General features: G+C 38.6%; 1 protein-coding gene across 3 annotated transcripts in view; it reads left to right on the plus strand.

The window, feature by feature from the left end:
- The window catches only part of SYT1 (synaptotagmin 1), a 352,931-nt gene that overhangs the window by 298,863 nt on the left and 35,257 nt on the right, over positions 1 to 18,811 (plus strand). For all 3 annotated transcript variants that reach the window (XM_064509482.1, XM_064509467.1, XM_064509475.1), the window contains exon 8: positions 1,048 to 1,165. In XM_064509482.1, coding sequence (XP_064365552.1) covers positions 1,048 to 1,165 — 118 coding nt within the window. The remainder of the gene's footprint in view (positions 1 to 1,047; positions 1,166 to 18,811) is intronic.

Genomic DNA, 18,811 nt, shown 5'->3' on the forward strand with positions numbered 1-18,811 from the left:
AATGTACTTTATAGTCTACTGCCAGAATAAATTGCGGATATAGATACGTGCCATAAGGACTGCTGTCTTTGAAAGAGAAACAGTGCTGTCAGAAATGCCTTATTGGGCTGTTTAGTGTAACCTGATTCGTCTTCTCTGAGAAGCACCGTAGTTAACCCCCTAGAGATACCACTGCGCCTCAGAGAAAGGAGAAAAGCAGCTCTGATCGTCCTAATGATTTTTTTCTAAGTGGTGCTCTGCTCTTTTCTCTCTCTCTCATGTCTGCAAGTTCAAATAGATTGCGCCTTACTATTAAAACAAAGTTCCTGTAATTCTGGCATAGAGGGAAAGGCTTAATTATGTTCAGACCTGTTGAGAAAATACAAAGCAATGAATTATGAAAGGCTGTGTTTGGCAGGATCCCAGGTGATAGGCGTGAGGCTGAAGGCAAAACCAAGTCCTTCCAGCTATTCGTGGTGGCAGGAGGGCTGCACTGCGTGCTTTCCCAGCCTCTCTGCCCTCCTGCTTTGCCTGTCAGATGGGAGACAGAGCCTTTTTGTACTGATTGCTTTGTGCTCCTTGGTTATTATACTTCTTTGCTTTTGCGACAAAGTGTGATGAGAAAGACCCATGTCATTGTTTCACGAAAACCAGTCTGGTGGTTGTATATGCAAGTGTGTTAATTGCCTCCCACTGAAACACAATCTGGAAAAAAAAATCATGTCTCTGTTGGTTGATGTTAAAGGTCAGATGGTATCTGTGGGAGCCGGATTGTCTGAGATGAAACGCTGAGCAGTGTAGCTTACGTCGTAGCCAGCACATATCTTGTCATTTGGCCCCGTACAGAGTAGTTCTTGTGACCTCCAGTTGCTGCAACAGACTTGAGGTTATCAAGGATTTAAACTGGGCAACTTGTGGCACATACCTTATGTTGTTAATTTGAACATTTTATTTTACAGTGGGAATTTGAAATGTAATCCTGTTGATTGTGGCTTTCAAAACTATATTTAAAAGGTGCAAAAAACAATTAAAAACAAACAAAAAAAACATGTCTTGTTTGCTTTCCAGCAAGAAAAACTGGGTGATATCTGCTTCTCCCTCCGTTATGTGCCTACTGCTGGCAAGCTGACTGTCGTCATTCTAGAGGCAAAGAACCTGAAGAAGATGGATGTTGGTGGACTATCAGGTAGGTGCATAAATATCTGCTTGTAGATTGTGCAGGCTTGTAGGCCTGAAAAACAACTCGCTTTCCATTGGTGATCTCTTGGTTGAGAAGGTAAGGGCTCTTGTTCACAGTCTGAAAAATGTGTTTTGTATATCAGAACTCACTTAGCTTAAAAAAGGGAATTTCATTATGCATTGCATTCTACTCCAAGACGAGATCTGAAGAGTTAAACAGTCAGATGACATTGCAAGCTCTCTGTACTTTCCTTCTTCCCTGTTGCCTGGAGATAAATATGGACTATTCAGGCAGGAGAAAAAAAAATCTGACTACAATTCCTATTGTCTGTTTAATCTCACAAAATGTGAGCATTTCCCTGCAATGTTACTGATAATACATAATAGAGGGACTTACAACAGGTCACCGTGCTGACTACTGGTTGAGGTGCTGGGATAACTGTCTGTACATCTGAAGGGCTCAGGTATGACTGGCCGACGCACAAAGCTGGGAGGGAGAGAGCCGCCTTCTCTCGCTCTGTATTCACCTATGCCCCGGCAATCAAAACGACACTCTTGCACTTGGGGTGGTTGAGGAGGTTGGTACCTCCAGGGTGCACAATGCCTGCAAACAGTCCTCGTGGTCTGCTGTCGTAGGGAGGCTCGGAGTGAGGCCACATATGTCATCTCTGAGGGCAGGTGAGGTCAGCACACATGAAAGCAGGGCTGTGTCTCTGTGGCGGCCCCATGTCACGGGAGCTGGTGGAGCTCCACGTTCTCTGCTGCGTCTGGAGTTCTGGGAAGCCAATTCCTGTCTGAATTGCCAATTAGCTGAGGCCAAATTAGATAACAGGATGCTTTATAAGGAGAGGTCTTTCCAGGAGAAATTTGTTTTATATACCTTCTGCTCAGAAGGGACAGTTTCGACAGACTAGGCAGAATGAGGATGTTTCCAGCACAGCTCTAGAATTGAAAACTTTTATTGCTAACACACAGAGGTGATTTCCATTTGACAAATGACAGATAAAATGATGTAAGTGTTTGGCTTTCATTTCCTATAATCTTAGCACAAGGTAAGAGTTAAACTCAAAATATACATAGAAATGGGAACCTGATCAAAGTAAGCCTGGAGCTTTTGTTAGCTGATTTTGATGAACAATAGAAGGAGGAATGGTGAGAAAGTGAGGGGGAACAAGTCTCTTCCTAGTTACCAGGTATCTTTATTTTATTTTACTTGCTTCTGAAGTCTTTCACTGTACAGCAAGAGACACCATAATGTAAAAGTCATCAAAACATTGTTGTAGCTGTTGTATGAATCAAGTCTAGCTTTTTCAACACCCATTTTAAAATGTGGACACCAGTTTAGGACACACCACTAATAGTTTCCCTAACACTCTGTACTGAACCAATTGCAAATTAATGTTCTTATGCACATTTCCTTGCAAATTGTATCCTAATGAAAGATTAGACTCTCATAATGAAGAAACATCATTGTTGTGACTGAAGTACAGGCCTAAGAAGCAGAGCATCTATATTCTTTCCCAGGATTTGTCACAAATGTGACAAATAATGGCTACTCAACTTGTAAGAAAAGAAAAGGGCAGGGGAAGCATTAATGAACTGAAGACCTTCTACAAACTTCAGGAGGAAAATATAATGCATCGTGCTGCAAATGACTAGGAGAAAATGGTTGTTTGCTCTCCTGTATGTGCTAAAGTGCCAGAACAGTGTAAAAGGACATTTAAATATATTTCTAGGGGATGATAGGTTTTGTTCTTCTCTTTTAGGGCCATTTCAACCTAAAAACATCATGTTCTCTCAGAGACAAACAAACCCAGTGGGATACTGTGGTTGTAGTAAGAATTCAAAAGTCACTGACAGTGATAAATGGCAGTTAGTATGGTATTCCTGAGGCAGTAATTATAGATGAAATAATGTTGGTTTAAAGTGGATCCGGTATCTTTCATTAGGGAATTTTTCTTTTGAATAAATTTTGAAATCAAGCTGAGATTTTGTTGTCATTATTCACACTAAATAAAACCTACTCTCAAAGTGAGGCACTGTTTAGTGACAATGAAGGTGGCAGGATTTTATCTCAATTAGTGAACACTTTTCCCACTAGTTTTGTTTTTTTTCTCTAGAAACTAAAATTGCTTTCCATTTTGCAAAACTGAAAGTTTTGCATTGCAGTGGAGGTTGAAAATGTTAACAATCAAATGCGTTCTGAACGTTACCTATATACTCAACAGCACTTACTGTCACCAAGTGAAGGCCATCACCAAGAGGTAAAAATTATGTAGGTGTCACAAAATAAAAATGCTAAAAGTTTGTCAAAAATAGGCAAAAAGTGTCTGAGTTTTGAGTTTAAAATATGTTTTTGTTATTCTCACTTCTTTTGGAGAAGATGCTGGAAAAGCCGAAGGTAGACATTTGGAAAGAGCAGGGCTTTTTCTTCCACCCAGCCTTCATGCCTCACAGGGGAGGTTAGCCGTGCTGCAGAAAGGAGGGTGCCCACTTCCCTGCCCATTTTAGTATTACTGCTTCTGCTAAGTATCTACTATACCTTTGCTTCTCGGTGATGTGGAAAACTTCAACAGTTGTGTTATCTTTTGCCCCAGTACAAACCACCGTTGTTGCTATGTAGCCTTCTACACTTCTGTTTAGTCATGGATTAAAAAGTGGAATGCATCCATAATTGTGGTTAAGAACATGCTTCATTTTAGACATATGAGTCTATGTTGTCCTGAAGTATAGCCTATTTAACAAGATACCTGTCAAAAGCAACAGACTAGTCAAAACAGATTGAAAGTACTACCTCCCCTAGCATTTCTACAGTGAATCTACTGGTGAAATGCTGACCCAGCTAATCAGCATATGTATCCCATTTAATGGTTACTACAGTTACAAACAAAGTCTTCATCTCCAGCATTCTGAACTTTTCCATAAATTTTATTAGCAGTCAAAAGCCAAGTGCAAATTACTTTGGAAACAGACAATAAAAGACAACAGACTAATCATCAAATTCATTAGACTCCTTGTAACAAAACCAGATCACCCATCTGAGCAATAAACTCCCAGGTCTTAAACTTAATTGCAACATCAGGCTGTGACTAAAGCAAACCTTGGCTCAGACACTGAAACTGTTCAGCCTGAGCTCATCAAGTCACCACAACAAGTGAAAGTTATTACTTCTGGTGAGCAAGGGCCTCTGGCAAACAATTATGCATGTTTTTAAATGGCATTTTAATTATTTAAATTATATTCAAATGTATTTTTAATGAATCTGACATCTGGCAGGTGATATGTAGGAATGTTGGCTATAAAGAGATTATTTTTATTTGTCTGAGTTTGGTAAACCCCTTTTACATGGCATTATAGGTATTCTTCACCCAAAATATCTAAGTGACTTAGAAGCTTATGTCATACTGAAAATAAAGAAAACTTAAACTCCTAAGTAATTGTGGGGAGTTTTTTTCAATTGCATTTAAATGATTTGCAAAACTGGAATAGTTCAAAACCAGCCTGCAGTTTAATCTCTACAAACAGCCTCTAAAGACAAAGTCCAACTAATTTCTCCAGAGGGACACAACGCTGCTCAGCAATGCCATTAAGTTCACAAGGGTCGTCTATGCCTTATGATACTTTGTTCAGGTTTACAATCTCTTCTGTTCTAGAAAGACAGCAGGAATTATCTGCATCTCCCCTGTGAGATATTCATTTAAATCAGAGTGGTAGTGATTTCAGTTACTGATTTAAATGAGCAAGTATGAAATCTTTATTTAAATTCATCTTAATCTTATTTCGTAGTTGTAATTTTTACTTATTTTCTAAAGAAAAACTGGTCTTTTAACCCTTAGCACATCTGACCTGCAACTAAATGCAGTCTATGCAATAACTATGCATCTCCTTTTCATTACATAGGAAGATTCCCGATATTAATACACATTTATGCAGACAGTTCTATAGCTTTTCATGCATTTAGTCATGTCTTGCATTTGGGTTCATTTTTGTTCCAGAAAGGAAATGGAAGCTTTCTCTCTTTCTAACTTCCAGCAGCTTTGCCTGTTTTGACCGAGCCAATCATTTAAATAAATTACCCGAATACATTGAAAAACTTTTCCCTCTGAACTTTCAGAAGTGACTGGGGCTGGCACCTGAGCAAATTTGTTACAGGTGTTTGGCTACCCAGGCCTTTGGCTTAAAGCACTGTCTTAAGAACTCCAGTGATAGTATGTATTGCTGGCAAAATACTGTTTTACTTTATAGCTAAAATGTCTCACTTTTTAGTGGCTGATAACAAGTGTAAGTCTTAAAATAGCTTATCATCCTTTCAGGATTAATTTTGAGATGATTTATTCCTTCTAAAAACCTTTGAAAACAAATGTGTTTGTATTTTATGTGTATTATTTTAATACGCTTAGCCTTTAGTCAGTCTAATTAGCAGGGATGTATCCTAGTAGCAAGCTTTTTTCTTCTCTTATCTCCTTAGCAATGCTGCCTCTCACCATTCCCCCGGTCAGACCCAGAGTTTCGACAGGGAGGAGAGGGCCCAACGGGCAGGTGCTCAAGGATTGCCTTGGGAACTGTTGCCAAGTAGCATAGATTATAGCAGACCCTAAACCGCACCTATTTATGCCAGATTAATGCTAAGGAAGAACGGCAAAGAGAAAAGAGTTGTGATGGAATCCGTGTGATCTTCCTTCTGCAGAGGGCTGCAGATGCTGCCATGGAAGAGACCGTGGCCCACAGTCCCATCCATTATGTTTGAAAGCTAATCTCAATATTTATGAGTTATAAATAGAAAATATAGAGCGCGTCTTTGTATCTGCCAAGCAAATACTGTAAGACAGAACCACCTCTGGGGACCAAATAATACTACAGCAGAAATAAAGCTAGTTTTCTACAATTACATATTTATTTTAAATATTGTATTAAAATTCAGAGGGCTTTGTTGTATGTCTTATAAAAGAATGTCACTGAAAAATAAAAAATAGTTTAGAAACCAGATCTTTGAAGAGAGTGAATGCTCATGAATTATGCAGGTCAGAGCATTCACTTTAATAACTTCATTAAAACAGAAGAAACCTTAAAAGCTAGCTAACACGAATGTAATATTATGGGAAGAGAAATACACTATTAGTGCCGTGGCCTTGATATAAGCCATATTGTAAGCATAATTCAGTGAACATTAAGGGAAAAGAAAACAGCCTTATTAAAAGGCAAAATTAAAAGTAAAAAACAAACACCACCACAACAGCTGCATTTACAACTAGCTTAATCCTAAAGAATCCAGCAGAGATCAGTACCAACAAATACTTTAAGATGTCTGGTTACTGTGAGGATTTCTACAATATCTCTACTGTAATTCACTCACTGGCAGAATTTCCAACAGTCGATGGCTGAAACAGCAATGCCCCTCTCCAGTGCTTCCAAAATAGTCTCACAGCATCACTGTAAATTCATTTTGTGTTCCTACAGTGGTGATGGCATCAGTCCTCAAACCTCTGTCATATTAAAATCCCTCTCTGCTGCCCAGATGAGCATTCCTGTTGGGGAAGTCTTCTCCAATAGTGGGCAGTGACAAGGGGTTTCTTGTCTGAAGTGGTCCTCTTTCAAGTGATAAATAAGGTTTTTCAGAGTTGCTTCTTCTAATCCCAGCTTGAATCTTTGGCTTCAAATCACCTTCTTCCTCAAGTTGAGAGCTGAAGAGGGTAATTCCAAAATTAAATGTTGAAAGGGATTCATCATGACAAGGTGTTCATCATAGAAGCAATATTAAAAAATACATAAACTCTCCTATTTCAGGGCATTTTGGGGGGTTCTTATGAGGAGCTGTCAGGTAGTTATCCATTGTGGAGTACAGATTTTGCACTGAATCATATGCTACAGGCTACTGCACACGATAATGTATTGTATTAAATGAACCATCAAATGTGGCAATTCCGACAAAGAAGCAAAGTCAAATTGTTCTGCTTTTTCCTGCTATGCCTAAAATGAGGAAAAAGAGATTGTACTGACTAATTACCAGTGAAGTCTGTACAAACATTGCTCTCAGAAACCTTAGTAACCTTAGGACAAACACTGTGCCAAAAAAAAAAAATGCCTGGGCTCATCCGGAACCATTGTACAGTGGCTGCTTGATTTGAGAAAGGGAAGAAATCTAGTTGTATGTGTACATCTCCTTAGTCATCCACACTGACCGAAGGTACAGCAGATCAGCAGCTAGCTATGTGGACTCTGTCAGCCAATAATCACGATTTTTTAGCACTGCCATTGATTCCCCCCTCACCCCCTTCTCCAAAACAGAGAGCAGGAAGACTTCTTTTATTTGAATAGCCACATCTACATAATGCATTGTGTGTGTGCGTGCGTGCACGCTTATTTCCACTTAAATTATAGTGTTTTTATTTGGTTATGTAGCTCCCAAAGCAAGTGTGAAGACGTGTGTTAATTACTTGTATGAAAATGAGATGGTTAATACTTTAAGTTTTCAAGCTCTACAAGAATTTCATAAAAATATGAGTGGCTGTAAAATAGATGTCGAAATACTGTAGATAGATTCTGGAGTCCTTAGGGAAATTAGTCAGAGTTGTTCTCTTACGAGTAAGTTTAATTTATTTTTACTCTCTGAAAATTGCAGCCTATTTCTTACATTTTTTTTAATGGGTTAGAAGAAAATATTAAAATATGAACTCAAAAAGAAAATGACTTTTTTCGTCTCTATAAATACAGCTTAGATCAGTGCTTAAATGTTCACAGAAGCTTGAAAAATATATTTGAGAGTATTTCTTTATTAGGACTACATAAAGTCATACAGGTTCTTAAGACAGCACGAGCATTTTGTTAGCACTGTTGTGCAGCTGACATTTGATGGAGTCTGTAGGACTTTCTGAAGGAAGAGAAGCAATCTTAAAACCTGGTTTGTACATTGCTTTAAATCCCACATGCATTTTTCTTTGTTTAATCCCTTATGGGCAGAAAAGGCAATTAGTTTCTACTAGTTCTTATGTGGTTATATCTTATAGGCCTTGTGGCTCTGTTTCCAAAGTGTAACTGCCTTGTGTGTGCATCTCAACAGAAAGAAACATTTCACAAATTAGACGCCTGATCCTGAGTTGTCCCTGAAGTGAGCAGGGGTTGTATACAAAGGAGGGAACTGCATGCCTCATCTACTACACTGTACTGAAAGTATGGCTAGGAAGATAAAGTGATGCTTCTAGCAAATGTATACTTTATTTTAATGAGAAATAGAGGAAGAAGGGTGTTTCTAGTCTGTCAGTATTATTCCTTTACACATTCACTTCATGGGTGATAGTTGTTCAAATCTGTTCACAAATTTGACAAGTGAATCTCTCCTCCGGCAGCTACAAAATGTTAATCATTCGACGAAAACAAAGAAGATTTTTTCCCATTACAAATTCCAAAATTCATTTTCCAGAACTTTCTAACTGAAGCTAAAAAGTCAAGTCTTGCCCTTTCTTCTGTCAACCCAACCAAAAAAAAAGTTCCCGTTACTTACTTCTGTAAGTAACAGGAAGCAATCTGGTCGCTGACTGAGACTCAGGTGCCAACATTCAGGTATCCTTACCGTGCCTTTTGTGTATCTCAGAAGAATGGTATGAATCTCAATGGTATTCTCTTTCCTAATATTTTACCCCTCAGTTTCATCCCATGATCCTATGAATGTGGTAGAAAAGCCAGCGTTTGGGCCATGCTTCTGCCTGTCAACACAGGCCATACTGTCTTAGAGCCACCTAATTCTAGTTGAGTGAGTTGCAGTGTTTTGATTAACTGCAAATTAACTGCTGACAAGGTGGAAGAGTAAAGCATAGAAATGCCACTCTTCTCCTTTAAAGAAGTTTGGTGGTGGTGGAGGTGAGAATTTGTCTGGCTTTAATTCCTAGCTACTGGTTCTTGTGCTTTTCTCTGCTAGCTGTAGAAGTCAATGCAGCAGATATCATGTCATCGTGAGGAACTTCTGTATCATGATTATGTAGTCTTACATCTTCTTTTTCAACTGAACAGTTGAGCTCCTTAAGCATATTATTGTCAAATCTGTGTGTCTCATTTCTGTGTCACTTTCAGATGTGTTGGAGGGTGAGACAAGACCAAAGACTATGATTGTTTTTAAAATAAAAAATGTGTTTTTTCTTCAATACACTGGTCTTCTTGGTAAAATGGTGCCAGAAGTGTTTCCCTCAACTGATACATCTATCAAAAATAAAATGCAATAGCAAAAAATCTCCTTCTGACATTTTACGGTTGTTAGTCCAGTGATTTTATGCCATAGGAGGAGATTGTCTCCCTTTTTTGTGTATTATGCTGTCTTTTCTCTGTCTTGTTGATGAATACGCTATTGCTGGTTCCCTGCATGAATTCCTTTCATTTCTGCTGAGCTGTCCTCAAATTTACAAATAGCAGCATTTTTCACTCATCTTAAATCAAAATATTTATGTGCAGGGTTTTCTTGTGGCATCCAATCACATTAGATATTAATGTAATAATTACTGTATAGTAAAATATATAACTCTCATTAAGGAAAGATGCAAATAAAGCACAGATCACATAGCATCTGTCCAGTATATATGCCGACATAAATTTCCTTATTTGATTGCAAAATTCAAGTGTTATCTGACACAATAGACCAATGCTTGATGAATAATATTTAGAATTTTTCTTGCAAAACATGGGTAAGAGGAAATCTACCATATAGAACCCCACCCACTGCAAAACTCAGTGTTTTATTATATTTGGGGGGAAAGTAGAAAGGACTTATAAGCTCTGTATTGTGAGTTCTGTCACAACATATTCTCTCTTAGGTTTGTTGAAAACCAAATATAGCTGCAGATGTACATTATAAAACTGTGCATGATTTAACAGGAGGCAGAACCAAATTTTAATTCCTGTCCTTCAAATACTGACACATGAGGATTTCAGGATCCTAATGTGACCTGCGCAGCTCAGCAGCATCCTCACAGGAATTGCTTCTGCTGGGAGAAGTAGGGGTACTGTTTAATCTTAGCTATCAAACCTACCCTGTGGTACCTCTTTCATTACATGTTCCCACAGAATTCCCATTTCACAGAACACTTTAGCTACGCAAGTCTGCAGGTTAGATCTACCCTCCCAATGAAGAGAATATGATAATGGCATGACTTAGCCCTAGTGAGAAAGCTTCTTAAACTCTGAGTATCTCCAGAAATCTTTGTCATGCAGCTGGTGCTGGGGCCATTATTTTTATAATATTGTCATGAGGGATATGTTCATGCAGTAAGTTCCAGGAAGCTGAGTTTGGGTACTCGGCTGTATCACTTGTTTTCCATCAGTAAACCATCACATGGCTGTCGACATTTGAAGGATGCTAAAAGTGGTGATTATGAGAGCATGCAACATGATGGGTTTTTTAAGTTCAGAAGCCATGGCTATGTGGGATGTGAAGAAATGCTTATGTAACTATGTGACAGCATCAGCAAGTCTTGCACAGCAAATTGTTTCAGCCAGTTGGCAGCTAAGTTAATTCAGGCTGCTCCCTTATGGCTAAAAAAGTATAGAGGAGAATATTTAATTAAAAAGAATCTGTATGTTACTGTACAAATAACATATTTGGGGTCTGGATCTGGAATGCTGTGGGAACAAAGCTTTGTTTCTGGGAGAGGTTTCTTGCTATTGTCATTCAAAGTTGGAGCTACAGCAAGCTTAAAGGGAACTGGATCAAACTCCTTCCTGGATGGTGAAGGTCAAGTACTAGCTCAGCCATTCCTGGAGACTTTCCATAGTGCCCCATTGCTGAGGGAACATGTACTTCAGGAAGTTACTATCTGGCTTCTGGTCAGGAAGACAAGAGCAGCATTTCCATCTGCTGCTCAGCTGTTGTCTTCTGGTAGCCACTGTGGGAGAGCGAGTGAGTGATTTCCTAAATTGAGTTCTTGGACCTTGATTAGTCAAGAAATTGACTCAGATATGAGAAAGACATTGTTTCCAGTCAATTTGGGCATGGATTGAATCTTTTTGACCAGGGTTTGGATTCTTCTCATAAGAAAATGGAGAACTATAAGAGGATCCAGGCCAAGGGATAGACAATCATCCATGTTTTATAAATGCAAATTATTCAGACAATAGGCACATCTTCCAAGTACACCAGCACACACTTTTCTTTGTGTAGGTGATATGTCTATGATATTTATAAACTACCAACTGCTGTAACATCTAAGTATTAGTTCCTCAACTTCAGATTCCATGAAGAAGCAGGGGATATGCTGCTGATGTCGTAACTTTTCATCTCAAAGTAGATTTTGCACTAAGGAAATATTCTATTGCATTAAGACTTGGCAAAAAGCCAAGGCCAACAGTAGTCCTCAGGTAATTTAAAGTGCAGTTCTCTGAGCAGTGGAAAAGGCACAATTTGCTTTGCATTTCTGAGTGTGATTACATATTATGATATCTAATAAAATGCATGCTTCAATTGAAACCTTTTTCCACCCATAATATCTCTTTCCCACATATATTTTCTGGTGTGTGATAAGAGGTGAGACCATGTTGCATCTTTCACCTCATATAGGGATACTTAATAGGCTCTCATATTCCACCTGGCCATCTACTTTCACAGAGCTTGTAGGAATTTAATATCCTTGAGAGTCCTGTGATCCTGTCAAGTTTGATTGACACTGACCTATATGCTAAAAAGGTATGGAGAGGGGGTGGTCAATCACCAGGCTGGTACTTATACACAGACAGGATGATCTGTTAGACTGTGTTTCGTTGGGAACATAAACAGAAAAAAACATGTATACTTTATTTTATTGCAAACCCAGTGACAAACATTCTGTGGTGATTCATATTTAAATATATTCTCATTTTCTTGTGTGGAGACTTTTTTTCTTCCTGATTTCTGGCTAAAACAAATGAATACTTTTTAAAAATCTAAATGTTTGCTCAGAATCATTCTGTTGCTTCCTCTCTAGTTTTAATTGCTCTCTGTGCATAGGAGACCCTGCATCTGAATAACCTAAGTCATACCCTGATTTTAGAAAACCTATTTTAGCTTCTTTGGCTGTTGGCTTCATATTTGGGCACAGAGCACAGGCCCGAAGCGTTCCGTTGCTGTGTATTTGCATACAGGTTTGCTTTCTGCAAAGCATTCGCTAGATAAGCACTTTGGCTTTGCTTGTTTAAATTGTTTGCTATATTTCCTCTGTGTTTACAATTTTAACATATTTGAATTCTAATAGGAAATGGAAAGGAAGAATAGCATCATCCATAGTGCTGCTGGTTGACCTGTCCAGCTCACACATCTTGCTTTTAGAAAAGCCCGGTCATTTTTCACCAGCACTTTGAGGTACATTCAAGTCTGCTTTGGCATCTGTCCAGCCCTGCATAATATCAAGCAGGGGACATCCTGTCTGAGAGAACAGATTGTTAGTTCAATTATATTCCTGAAATTGAGTTAAATTTCCATGAAATCTGCTTCAAATGTGAAGAACCCTAGGGGAATGTTTTTTTGTTTGTTTGACTTATATTATAGCGATCAGGCATACTAAATGAGATGCGTTGTATAAGCGTATGTTCTGTATGCTGTTTATGGCTGTTTATCTCATGTGTATGATAACAGGGTGAAGTGAGTAAATTGATAGTGCTGCCATCTATAGACAAAAGAAAGCTATTGTACTCATTGCATAATGAGAAAGGTGGGGGAGTTTGGGGTTTTTGTCTTACATTTTTTAATGATGTTGTATTGCAACCAAAGGGAAAATAGAAATGCTCTGAGCTGCTTCTCAATATGGCTAATGACAGCTCCCCATTCATGAAGGGCACTGGCCTGGGTTTCTGAAGGATGACACAGTAGTTAAACCATCCTTCGGTATCTTTGGGTCGGATTTGGGGCAGGCACTGTCTCAGGACTATTCTTAGTGTATTTGCCTAGTCAGTACCATGTCTGGTATATTGAAAAGAAAGGTAGTCTTATTGTATCACACACAATTTCACTCCATTTTTTGGTAAAAGGACAAATGGTGCAGTTTTTCTGGCAGAGATCCGAACATCCCTATGGTACAAAACTGTTCTGTATTAATTCTAATGTTGTTTCAATGAAAGATATTGTTCTGGTCATACGTAAAACTTTCACATTCAGTTTTATATTTCTACCTATGTTTTCCCCTGTTAGTTTTTATTTATTCTCAGAAGTTTAAAAGCCATCTTTCTCCATCTGCCTGTTTTATCCTTCTGTGTACAGTGAATGTTTGTTTTCCTCCTTGTCTCTCAAGTTACCTACATATCTTAAGAAAAGAAAAGTGTCTGTAACATACAGAGTTAGATTCTGCCATTCCACAACATGCCAATGAGACATATTCACAAATTGTCCCATTGATTTCCATCGGGTGGAGTTTCTACTTTGTCATGTAAAGGGTGATGGAACTCAGATTTCTGATTTTGTAATGTCGTTTTGTTTAAATATAGATATATGGCCGCAGATTAAGTAAAGGTTTTGGCCTGTTGCTGGAGCGCCTTGTATTGACTTATGTTTGTTCTGTCTTTGCATAAATGAATGCTACCTTTTTGCCTTCAGGAAACGAGAAGGAACATTGTCTATCATCTGGTTTTTATTTCTTCTCAGCAATTTCCCTATGAATTTTTACATGAGGAGAATAAAATCAGTCTGAATAGCAATTATTCCTAAATAGTCTGCAAGCCATATGAAAAAGAAAAAGCACTGTGATTAGAGATTGTCTCACAAGCTAATCAGAATGAAAGAAATAGGGCATATAAGAAACAGTAAATCACTTGATGACTTAATCAGATTATCATGATACTTAATCAGGTTATCATGATAAATAATGATAGTCAGAGAGATGTTAAAAGCCGGAATAATTCCAGTGAAAATTATTTGAAAGAAATTACATGCAAATTGTCAGGACGGCAAAAATTTTGGTTTGGCAAAAGATAACAAGAGATGCCAGCTATGCATCACCAACGACTTGGGCAAGCTAAGAGACAGTCACATTATGGTTTTGACAATGGTCATAAAACACAAACCACTGTAGAACAGCACAAGCTTTTCAATAGCCACACTAAATCCACATAAAGCTTGCCTTTTCCTCTCTAAAGTCCTGGTAAGCTGAAGTATTAACATTGGCTCAAAAGCACATTTTCAAACTTTACATCAACACATTTGACAGCACAGCATATGTTGACATTAGACATCCAGTTCTACTCTCTGCTATGGGCAAGAAGCTCAGTATACAACATACTAATAAATTAAAGAAAATGACAAGCTTTATTGAAAATCTTTTGCATATTTTTATTTCAAAGAAGGACAATCCATAAAAGTGAACTTGTGTGGCTGAATTTCTTTCTTTTCCAAAGATGAATAGACCACTGATACATCTTTATTTGTTGTTTAGCATACCCAAAAATGTGGCATGCAATTATGGTACCAGGCAGGTGATTTTTAACAGACAAAAGGAGTAAGCATATATAAATAATTTTGCACTTAACTATGGAAGAAAATTGCTTAGTAAAATAATACAGTGAATTTTAAAAACAGGAAGGTGGACATCTGGTCACATTTTGAAGTCATTTATGTGTCTTGAGGTACAGAATCTGAAGTCAGATGGGGTTTCAGTGGTTCTCTGGAAGGTGCTTAGCTATGCACTTTTGCACATCCCATCTGTACTTATGCTCTTAAGTACACCTTAAAATGTACTTTTACCAGCTTCTCCCAGTTCAGTCAGTCACAGTGACCAAATATTCATCGCATCAGCTATTCAGGGCCAAGCCTTCATAAGTTGAGAAGCAGAGGGCTGGTGTCTCATTTACGCTTAAAACTCTTTTACACAGCTCTGACAGCACAGAGAAGCTGTCAATGTTTTGTTTATGAATTAAAGGACTAGAATTCAAGAAATTCTTTCTAATACTTGTGGCTTCGTAGAGATTTTAGGGCTTAAGCTAATGCTTCAATAGGAAAATAACAGAGTCCATGCTAATTTAGCCATCTATCTTGACTTGGATAGCCAAATTTGGAAAGCAGTATGCAGAAGAAAAATGTGTGTATTGCACTCCCTTGAGCTCCTCTGTTGAAAAGCTGATTCCTGGAGGTCAATGTAGTGCTAAATGTAGTACTAAATGATAAAAATATTATTTCAAGGCAAGCTTAGACTAGTGAGAACCCTGATTTTCTGAGGCATCAAAACAAAACCTAAAGAGATAAAGTTCAACTGTATTTCTCTAAGAAGTACCTCTAGCAATTCTCAAGGAGTCTCTCTATATTAATATTCCCCATGGCTCTGCACGTGCAATCGAATGAGGCAGTGGAGATACGGGTGCCATGGGAACATGACTAATGTAGTAATAGTGTCTGAAACTGTCAGTGAAATCTTAGGTTGTGGTTACTGCTTTGGTGTATGCTTTGTGGGTTTTAATTCATAACTTCCTAATGTAGAAAGCTTCCATGATCCTACCAAAGTAAAATCTCTTAAACTACAGATCTTCATCTGTCCTTATCCATCTGAGTGTCCTAACCACTGGTTTATGAAGTCAAGAGGCTTGCTACAAGATGTTCTTCCTACTGCAGGAGCCTTTCCTTCTCATTTACTTGTGCCCAGATTTCAGAAAAGGATTTGATTTCCTAACCAGTGACTGAAGCTAGAGCCTGCTGGTTAGGAAATTCTCAGAGGAGATGGAGGATTTTCTTCCTTCCTGTTGAGCAGGAAACAGATGCAGGATTCTTGCTTCCCAGGTACATGTGCCATTCATGAAAACCCAGAACCACCTTCTCTGTTTCTACAGGCAACTACCTTTTTGACTGAGTTTGTGAAGGCTGTGCTTTGTGCAGAGCTCAGTCACAACCTCTCTCCCCATGCTAAGCATGAACTGAGCATGCCAGACTACCTCCCAGAGGGATCCAACTGTGCAATTTTCTGTATCTCTTAAAGTTTTGGGACAGTGAGGGCATCTTGACATGTGGGGAATCCAGATGGTCATGTTCGGTGGAACATGCAGTGGTAGAACATTGGACACGTAGGAAAAAAGAAATATTTTTCCAGAAAACACTGATACCTATGGCCTCTCACATGCCCTTGTAAGGTCTTCTTGCATTTACTGTTTTGGGTACCTGAGATGTGCCAATGTTGCTCTGTATGCATCTAAATGCTGTTTTGGGCCTTAAGGCTGTTTGACCTTGGAACACATTTCTATATGCCTTTGTTTGCTCTCATATCATCTCTAACCTGGAGCAGGGCTGCCCCTTACAGGATAGAGCCAATGTCCAACTGAAAGAGGCCTCTGAGGGCTACTGTGGCAATAATAACAATCATAAGTCATGAATTTTCTGAATACATTCAGAAAATTCTTTGATCCAGAGCCTTGAGATTCTCCCACCTCCATCACTGTGTGCAAATCTCTTTCTTCCTGGTGAATATATGGCCATGTTATATATTATTTGTATCATGACTGTACTTAACTAAGATCTCCAGGCACTTTGGTGTTCTAAGAGAGCTCAAGCCCCAGAAAACATTACCCCAAAAGGCACATAGCAGAATTCTAGATATTATTCTTCCTTGCATCATCTGAACATGAATCAGGAATATAATGGATGAACAGAAAATGGTAAGCACTTCTTACAAAATGAACAGTGTAGGGTATTTTCTCAGGGCCGTTAACTTGTTTACAGTCACTGCTTGTGATATGCAAGCCTAAAAGCCATTAACCCAACACAGCTTAAAAACTCACAGCTGAAAATATACTCTGTGCAGTTCTTAGATTCACAGAAACTGAGGTGCACAATTCTCTAGTTCAAATTTGTAATAGATTTTGTTCCACTTATCTATGTGCTCAGTCTTACTGACTGAATGGAAGAGCATCTGTAGATTTTGGTACATCTGTAGCTGAAAGTGTCTCAAGTTCCGATTGAATCAGATAATTCTTATCAGATATCCTTGAAGACGATAAGAGGATCAATGCTGCCAGCAAGTGCAAAGCAGCACAAAAATACAGTTCAGTGAAAAGATGCTTCATTGTAATGCAAAAAATATCTCAATGCCCTAGCCATTCTGGGATCGTGCTTGCAAGAGTTTGAGTGATTTGAATACAGGATTTCTGATACACTAATTTCTGTCACGAATGAGACCTGAAATGATTACTTGTCCCTGTCAGGTAAATGGACCTGCTCATCATGCAGGTCTTTGTAGGGATAATGTATACACCTGTTAGGAAGATTTAATAGTCGTAGTTGAAATACCAGGTCTGCAGCTCAAAGGTTAGGAAGGATGCTTAAGCTTTAAAATCACTTGGAAGCAGCTGATTTTAAGTTGCCATGGCAAAGCATTTTCAGACAAAGAGAAGCTTTTACATGAATATCTTTGTAAGCCTTGTTGTGATAGAATTGTCTCTGTGAAGAGCAGTCCTTTTCTTGCTCCTGCCAACATGCACACGGATAAAATCATAAACTAATTATACTGTGCTATAATGATTTCTGGGCTTCTTGTCTGAGGGTTTTGCAACTGGTTTGGAGATTACATCCCTGGTAGATTTTTATAATAGGGGCCTGTATTATTCAGTATTTTGCTATCAATCATTTATCAAGATGAGACACTCTGTGTTTTAAAAAATACCAATGTGTGGAAATGGCCGTGATTTTCAGTTGTGTTAGTCTATTGATTTGGAGGAATAACTGAATGAAAACAATATGCTCACTAGTTGAAATGGAAAATATTTTCTTTGTTTAATTATACTTCCTCTTTTGATTTCTTTTAACTTTGTGACTGTCATGCCCGGAGTATTCTAGCCTTTTGCAGTGTAGATTTTCAAATCACGCTCTGTGGTCCTCCTGTTTTCCTCTTCAGAAACCAAAATATAGGACTAGAAAAGTATGATCTATCTACAATTAGGCTGAAATAAGTAAAAAAGCATACTGGTAGGGGAAAATTTGTGGAGAAATTGGTAGGCATTTATTCTGTTTATCTTTTGGGAGGAGAGAGTGTAATGCCTGCTCTTTTCAAGTTGTCTTGGATCACTGTTGCTGGTGACAGGTAGGTTGGTGCCAAAGGTTGCTCTCGTGTAGACCGGGACCAGAATCGGGGACCACTTCAGGGGTTAGCTGGCTCCTGTGGTCCTCTCAGATGCACAGTGAATCAGTGCAGGAAGGTCCCAAGGCCAATACTGTTATAGCTGTTTGTCTTTGCCAGCTCCCCAGAAGCTCACAGCTGATGCAAATGCTTCTGGTAGCACAGCCTGTATGTCAGGAGCTGGGAACACTTAATATTTGTGGCTGTTCTCTGCCACCTCCCAGAGGCTGGCTGCAGTATTGAACATTTTGGAGATAACTTTTCCGAGATGACACTCTTCCTCTCTGCTGCAGAGACAGGGTTCAAGGGGAATGATACCAGGGCAGACACTTTGCAGGCCAAATAAGAGCTGCTTGGAAAACAGCACTGAATCTCTAGCAGCATTGAATCGCTGATATTCACACCTAGTGGCAGTTTGTCATATTGAAATTTAATGTGCTTCAGGACATTAAGTGAGGTGTATTTGTTCTGACACACTTTTAATTAAGGTTTTTATCCAATGCATTTTAATTTAATTTTTACTTGACACTGACCATTCCTTGTTTGGGATTCAGCAGGTCTGGAAAGCTTTCAAATAGGGCTTTAATTGGAGGCTTTTCAATGTAATTATTAGTTGT

This window comes from Dromaius novaehollandiae, chromosome 1 (assembly GCF_036370855.1).
Source record: "Dromaius novaehollandiae isolate bDroNov1 chromosome 1, bDroNov1.hap1, whole genome shotgun sequence".
Classification (NCBI taxonomy): domain Eukaryota; kingdom Metazoa; phylum Chordata; class Aves; order Casuariiformes; family Dromaiidae; genus Dromaius; species Dromaius novaehollandiae.